Source organism: Antrostomus carolinensis, unplaced genomic scaffold (genome assembly GCF_000700745.2).
Source record: "Antrostomus carolinensis isolate BGI_N321 unplaced genomic scaffold, ASM70074v2 scaffold7973, whole genome shotgun sequence".
Classification (NCBI taxonomy): Eukaryota; Metazoa; Chordata; class Aves; order Caprimulgiformes; family Caprimulgidae; genus Antrostomus; species Antrostomus carolinensis.
In genome coordinates, this window is record NW_010305795.1 from 1 (window position 1) to 7,582 (window position 7,582).

The following is a 7,582-nucleotide window of genomic DNA, read 5'->3' on the forward strand; positions in this document are numbered from 1 at the left end:
ATATTTATATATAGTTTTAATATATATAATTTTATATATAATCAGCTATAATTTTAAGAATAAATCCACATGTTGAATGACTTCTATGGAATTTTCTTTCACTTTTTATCCATTTGGTCAAGGTTGAGTCATCTTAATCTGGCAATTTAGGCGAGACAGAGAAATAAAACCTGGCACTTTTATCACAGCAATCAGTACAGGCGGCATTACGTCAATGAAAACGTAAAGTTCAAATGATGAAACGGGTGAGAATAAGAAGTATAATTTTGGCACTTCATTTTTTCTCATAATACTACGAGGTGAAATGTATTACTTCATGAAAACTTTTCTGGTGAAAACTCAAGCAGCAAAAAATCAGGAAATATCAAAACACATTATGCCAATATACCAAGATACATTTTGATGAACATGTATCAGAAATTCAGGGACTCCTGACACCTAATTTTTGTTCCTGCCTCCCACCTTACAGCAGATGTTTCAAGTGTAAAAAACACAAGGCATCTAGGGTGGGCTAATCCAAATGCAGACGTCTGAAACAAGCCAAGTGAGCAGTAATTAGAGGGGCCTATTTCTTTTGATAAACTATAAATGGACCTAAGAAGCCCAGGGCAGAAGTTGATGGCCAACACTCCAGATGCCTCAGGTTAAAGAAAGAAATCCCACTCCAGTGCCTTACACCAGGCATTTAGATTGAGAAAACATCATTAGCAGCCATGTGTGAAAAGTTTAATTCAGACTACTTGCCTAACCATGCTTTGGAAATCTAGTACAATGAGGAGCTCAGCTGCAAAGGCAGCCCAGAGCAACCAATCACTTTCACATATATCCAAAGACACTGCTTATGCCTGCAAGACTCTAGTTTTATGCCACCTTCAGGATTTGAGGTGTCCCAGGCACTATATGAATTACCCTATGATAAAAAGCTGAGTTTGCAAAGTGCATGCACCAGCAGTTCGCTGGCTTATTCTGGGACACTTCAGATTTCAACAGAGTAATAAAATGCTACCCAGAATGACAATAACCTTTGCTCCTGGCACTGGGATTAAATACTGTCTAAAGCCATTCAAACCCATAGACTCCTGAGAAACTTTGCATTCCTACCCAAACAATTTACTACCAAATTATTATTATTATTATTATTCAAATTTTCACCTCCAGTCAGATTATAGATAAAAACCTTGCAAATCTAGATCAAACCTGATGTGAACGGACTGAAGGAAAAAAAAAAGAGAGAAAAAAATAGCAAATTAGTCTGGGATAAAACAAATGCATCAAATCTATAGCAATACTCCATTGTATCTTCAAATGCAAATATAAGTATCTCTAGCATCTCAGCAATTCCTTAAGTCAACAGATGGGGACTACTTTTATTGATACTAGTTTAGAGAACTTTGGCACGTCATAGAATCACAGAATGTTGTGAGTTGAAAGGGACCCACAAAGATCACTGAGTCCAACTCTTGCCCTAGCATAGGACAACCCCAAGATTCAGACCATGTGTCTGAGGTCATTGTCCAAATGCTTCTCGAATATTGTCAGGCTTGGTGCCATGCCTGCCTCCCTGGGGGGCCTGTCCCAGTGCTCCACCACCCTCTGGCTGAAGAACCTTTTCCTACTGTCCAACCTAAACCTCCCCTGGCACATCTTCCTGCCATTGCCTCTGGTCTTATTGGCCTCCAGAGAGGAGATCAGCACCTGCCCCTCCTCTTCCCCTTGTGAGGAAGTTATAGACCACAATATAGTCTTCAACTTTACTTACCAATAACACCATCGAGAAATATACTTACCACTGGCTGTATCGGTGTCCCTGGAAACATGAACTGCATTTGCTGGGCAAGCATTGCTGCTGCAGTTTTTTGTTGGATTAAGTTGTTCCTGCCATTGATTTCCAGCTGAGTTTTTAAATGTGTTGGCGGATGAAGGTACTTGCAGTTCTCCCTTGTACAACGACCCTGGAAAAAGAAGTTACACTAATTGGTCTGCTGCTTTTGATGATAGTTTAATGCCTTTGAGCAAAATATCACACCATAAACTAAGCAAGAGGTAATGAAATACGGGGTGTTTCCTGGGATCTATTCAGCAAGCTGGGAGGAGCTGGTGACTTTGAGCTCCGTCTCAGCCCACTACCTCTGATTCATCACTAAGGCCATGGAAAAAAAATAAGAAAGACTTTGAAACAGCACTGTCATTGTTAAGCACGGATCACTGCTATACAATCAATGCTCTGAGTATTATCCAGACTGCCTGAACTGTCTCTCATGGTATTTGGCTAGAGCATTCGGTGTTATCATAACATAAATGTTTTTATAAATTACATTATATTATGAATAACAAATTCAAACCTTCTTTAAGGGAAATGGAGTTTTTAAACACATTATATTAAAAAATTATTGTGTGTTCATGGCAGTAAGGATTTAAAGTGGCCACTTCCTGCTTGTGTTCTCTTGTGTGTTCACCCTTATCACAGTTCACTGCCTTCTGGCATCCTGTTTTTACTACATCAGCACAACTTTGAACTATTTCCATTCAAGTATAAAAGAACAGAAGCCAAGCTGGTACTTTCACAGCCTAAATTTAGAAGCAGCGCATGGAGCTAAACCTGAAGGTACCCAGCAAAATGAGAGCTCCTGATCAACCTGCAAGCAGGAGTTTTCAGACAGTTATGAGTCAGACAATAAGAGACAATAAAAATATGGGTGGGCAGTCACCTCCATGGTGGCCTGTGTTGGAGGAGATGGACATGGAGCACACCTCTATAAGCAGTGACATGCTGACAAAAATATAGGTAGAGCAGCATAAGGCACGCTGATATGTTTTCCCCCAGAAAAGGACATCGTAGGGTGCACCAGCAGGCTGTGCAGCTGCAGGGCAGGACCTGCTGAGATCAGAAGCTCCTCAATGACACAGCTCACAGCCAGTCACAAAACCTTAATAGCTGTGACCAGAGGACCTAGAGCATTAGTCAAATTGCATTTGACACACTCAACTTGTAGAAGGTAAGTTTCCAAATTGAGACATTTCTAAAAAGTGCTTTTTAAACTTTCCAATCACTGGTATAAGGGCTTTACAATTTGTAGCCAAGCAGGAATAGTCTCCTATAGCCAAGTAAACGTTAAGATCCCTGTGCAAGAATATCACACAGTCAGTACACGTGTACACTGATTCTGTGTACACACACAGACACCGCTACAAAACTGTCAATACGCTTCAAATGTCCCAGAACAAGAGTGTTAATGTCATACTTTTTACTCAGATGCCAAAATGCTGCCGATTCTGCCTCTAATCTGCTATCAGGATGTAATAACTACCTACACAAGAGAAAGTTAAACATGTCCACGGAGGTTCTCCTGCGCCGAGGCCAATGGGAATGCAATCAGCTATTTCCCCACTATTAAGTATTGAGACCACGCCTCAAACTGCGCCTGGCCATTCTTTGGGAGTAAGCTAAGTGACAGAAGCCAGAAGAGTTCAAGAATGCTAAAAATTTAAGGGAAAAAAAAATGGTCTTGGCACTCAGGAACACTTCTTGGTGCTGTTCTATCCTGCAAGTATAAACGCAGTCATTTTCAGGACATCATGCCTTCCTTCTGACTTCTGTTGTGGGAGTCACTAATTCTGTCTGGTTTGATGAAGTACACAAAAGGAACGTTACTTTGTCAGCTGTCACAAGCAGAACCAGAAATAGTCACAATTTGATGGACACAGAAGAAGTCTGGCTCTTCTGTTTGAGGGGGAACAAGGCCATCACCTTCATAATGTTAAATCTGATCACGTTCAGCACAGGCAACAAGCATACGCTTTTGTACTGGCTGGTGAGGCCAACTGATTAAGACATTTTTAACTGAGATCTATTTAACCTTAACCTATTTTGTATATGAATGGTTCATAAAGCAAATCTGAAAATTAAAATGGCAAAGTCAAATCAAACTACTCTGCCTGGTGGAAATATCTACCCATGGAAACAAAAGTGCTCCTCAAATAAGTGGCTTTTGAAGCACCTTAAGCCTGAGGAGTACCTTCAGCCAGCTCTCCACTCCTACCTCTGAAAGCACACGGCTACTATATACATCACTTCAGGCTCTGCAAAGCAACCCACCCACAGTGCACAAAAGATTGGTTATTTCAGAAAACTTTCCAAAAGAATCCAACCATACAAAAATGTACTGTCCTGTCTAAACTTATTCATGTCTGTGCCTCATTTACCATTTTTTTGAGCCCCTGGTTAGCAATGAATGTACTATGAAAGGGCTGTGTGGCCCCGTCATGCTACTATAGAAAGTGCTGTAAACAGATCAACCCTTGTTGAAATTAAATGACCCAAAATAAACTGCAGTGGAATGAGCACTGAAAATAGTGAGCAGATTAATCCAGCCCCAGCTACCAAGAGACCAGCTTTCACTTTTTGGACCTACAATCACTGTGGGAAAACACCTATAAGCAACTTTTAATTCCTTTTTTAACAAATGCTCATGTGAACACTCAATGAAATTAGTTGCCAAGAGGAATCAGGCTGATTCACAGCTACTGATCATTGCAAGAACAAAAATTCAAACTTGTAATGCCATCTCAGTCAAATGGGACCCTGGATTTTGTTGTTTATTAAAAAATTAAATACAAAGTCCAACTGAGATGACTCCACATGTCAACCAAACAGCAGAACAGGCAACTCTACACAACATGCAGGAGTATTCAATGTGTTGGTTGGGTCAACATCTACAATAAGAGTCCACTTTGGATTCTTGAAAAAAATTACTATGCTAGCAGGCCATCTCACAACAAATACAGAGACAAAACTGAGTGTTTTAACTTTAGAATGCATCAGCATCAAGAGTTTGGAATAAGACTTGACTCATCACAGCTCTTAAAACCACAGCAGTTTAGGAACTGCTCCACAGACTCAGTCTCCCCGGCGCATGGTGGCACAAACTCTGCCAGCAGGCTAAGGCAGGCAGCAGGGAAAATAATTGCTTCATACAACTTTTAACCTGCTCCCACGTATGAGTCAGAGTCCTGAAACTGAGGGCGCAGACAGACTGGTTTGAAACTTGGTCCCTAGAAACTTCTGTCATCCATGAAGCGAAGGTTATCACCAAACGCATCATAAGATGTTGTGCACTTCCCATGCGAGTTCACCCAAAAAAATAACTTTCAATGAGCTGTCTCCTTATCTGCAATTGATAGCAATGACAAACAGACATCGGGTTAAATTCCCAGCACTCTGTTACTCCCCTCTCCCTGCAAGGATGGTACCTACCTCTGATATTCAGTTTCTCTGCCTTTGTCCTCTACAACTACCCTGGCCAAAAGCAGAGGGCCATATTTCAGGATGGTAATGGAAAGACTTAGCAGATAAACTACTTTTCTACTGCTAATGATCCAGATTGGGAACATGCTGTGGCTCGCATCGGGGGTGTGCTGATTCCAGTACAGACGTGAGAGAGCAAAAGGGTGCACCAAGGAGGTGGGAACTCAAAGGACTCCACTGCCCATCATTCAGGCACAGCAACGAGAGGCTCTGCTTCTGCAGGGGCAATGGTCTTGGGAGCTGCTACCTGACTGGCTTAACACCAAAACCACATCCCTTAACAAGCCATGCCAAACCATTGGCTTTAAAAAAAATAAATAAAAAAAATAAAAAAAATAAAAAATTAAAAATCAATAGATTTCCCTATTAAGAACAATAGGTAGTTTGCCTAAAATCAATGGCACAAGACAGCCCACAGACTAGAGTATATAAAAAAGCTACGTATGTGCTAAGAATTATAATTTCAAAATAAACAAAACAAAACCAGTACTAGAAGTAACATCCTGTAACTTTGTATATTAAAATGCTAAGAACCCATTTCCTGTCTACAAGTGGTACTGCCACACCTCTGTCTTGAATATTTTATAAATCTACAGCTTTCTTCAGTATTTTACTACTTCTCCAATAGCAACAACAATAATAGTAATTCATCCAGGCCCAGGCTTATGCATAATAATGAGTTAGTTTTACTTACTAAAATTACATTTATCTTTCATAAAAATAAGATGTTTGAGTTTAAAAAAAAAAAAAAGGCAAAACAATCTTCTTTTATCTCTTAAGCCAAGAATCAGCTAATGCATCCACAACCATTTTGCTCAGGTACTGAATTCTGCTTTTAAGACATGGGTCAATACATATTCTTAGCATGCTTGTCATAAAAGTCTCACTAGTAAATATAACAGCCCCAATCTATACAGTCAATCCAAAACTGCTGTAAGACATTTTTCTGCAGCACAATGTGGTGGGGTTTGGTTGGGGGTTTTTTTGCAAAATGAGAGGCTAATTGAGGTTGGTAGGGAACTCAAGAGCAGGGTCAGCCCTGGGGTCAGACCAGGTTGCTCCAGCCAGGCCTTGGAAACCTCCATGGGTGGAGCCCGCACAAACTCTCTGCGCAATCTCATATACTGCTTGGCTGTCTTCACAGTGAAGATGATTTTTCTTCTATTCAGTCTGAACCGGTCTAGTTTCAGCTTACGCCGGCTGCCTCATGTCCTCCCACCATGCACAGCTGTCAGGAGCTGGTCTGCACCTTTGGACAACCTCCTTGTCCTTGAAGGCTGCTCTTACAGGAGGAACATCACCCAGCAACATCATCACATTGTCTTCTGTTAGTGTGCCTGTCTCAGCTTAGAGAAGTTTTCTTTAAACCATACCCGGTAAATTAAGATTCCCTCTACGCTTTACCTCACACCTTGGAAAGGCAGTGGCCCTGGTTACCTACCATCCTATCAAAGCAGCAGTGTTATTCCATCATCAAACCAATCAAATTATTTATACTTTCCTTAAATAGTTGAAATACGGAGAGTCCAGCTTGAAGCTGAGCATACAAATCTAAAGTTAACTGAGGCAATTTATTGATCCTATTAGCAGGAAATCACAGACCATGCCTCCCCGCACCTCAAAGCACAGTCTAACACCTTGCACAGGACACCCCACCACCTTTAATCATCACAGGTTATCCCATGAGGAGCAGAAAGATGTAGGCATGCTTCCTTGCAGACTTCTGTCCCTTGTTCCTAACCTTGCTCCCCAGGGTGCTTCCAGCTCCCCCCACCCACCTCTACTCTCCCTAAATTCCCAGCTTCCTCCTGCACCCCACCTCCCTCCTTCCTCCTCCCCCAGAGTACCTTCCCACCTCTCCTAACTACAGACCAGGAAACAACTCACACGATAAATATAACTTGCTTGAGCCGTCCCTGTGCTGAAGGGCCAGCCAAAATGTGCAGGCGGCTGCAGACCGCGCTGGGGAGCGGCTCAGTGCGTGCTCCAGCCTTTTCCTTAACGGGGTAGTCATCTGGATCTCCCTCTTCTACCCAGACACTGATTTTTGCATAGCCAGTAAGAACTTTGCAATACATCTTTGAGATGTCTGCTTCTAGCAACTTTGCTTGAAATTGGCCAGGGTGTTCAGAAGTTATTACAGTGCAAGGATGATGGTGGCAAACATATGGATAGTGCAATTATGCAAAACCTGTTTCCTTAAGAAAACAAGCTGGAACTAACAAATGCAGATGAAATGTATGATCTCTCAGGATTAAATATGCAGTCTTATTGGGG

The 7,582-nt window shown here is 41.6% G+C and overlaps 1 protein-coding gene across 1 annotated transcript in view; it reads right to left on the reverse strand.

The window, feature by feature from the left end:
- Nucleotides 1–1,787: 1,787 nt before the first annotated feature.
- LOC104522559 (muscleblind-like protein 2) overlaps nucleotides 1,788–7,582 on the reverse strand; it is a gene marked incomplete at its 3' end in the record, with an annotated part of 38,040 nt that continues 32,245 nt past the window's right edge. Inside the window, exon 2 of the mRNA XM_010164888.1 lies at nucleotides 1,788–1,952. Within this exon, the coding sequence (XP_010163190.1) occupies nucleotides 1,788–1,952 (165 nt within the window). The remainder of the gene's footprint in view (nucleotides 1,953–7,582) is intronic.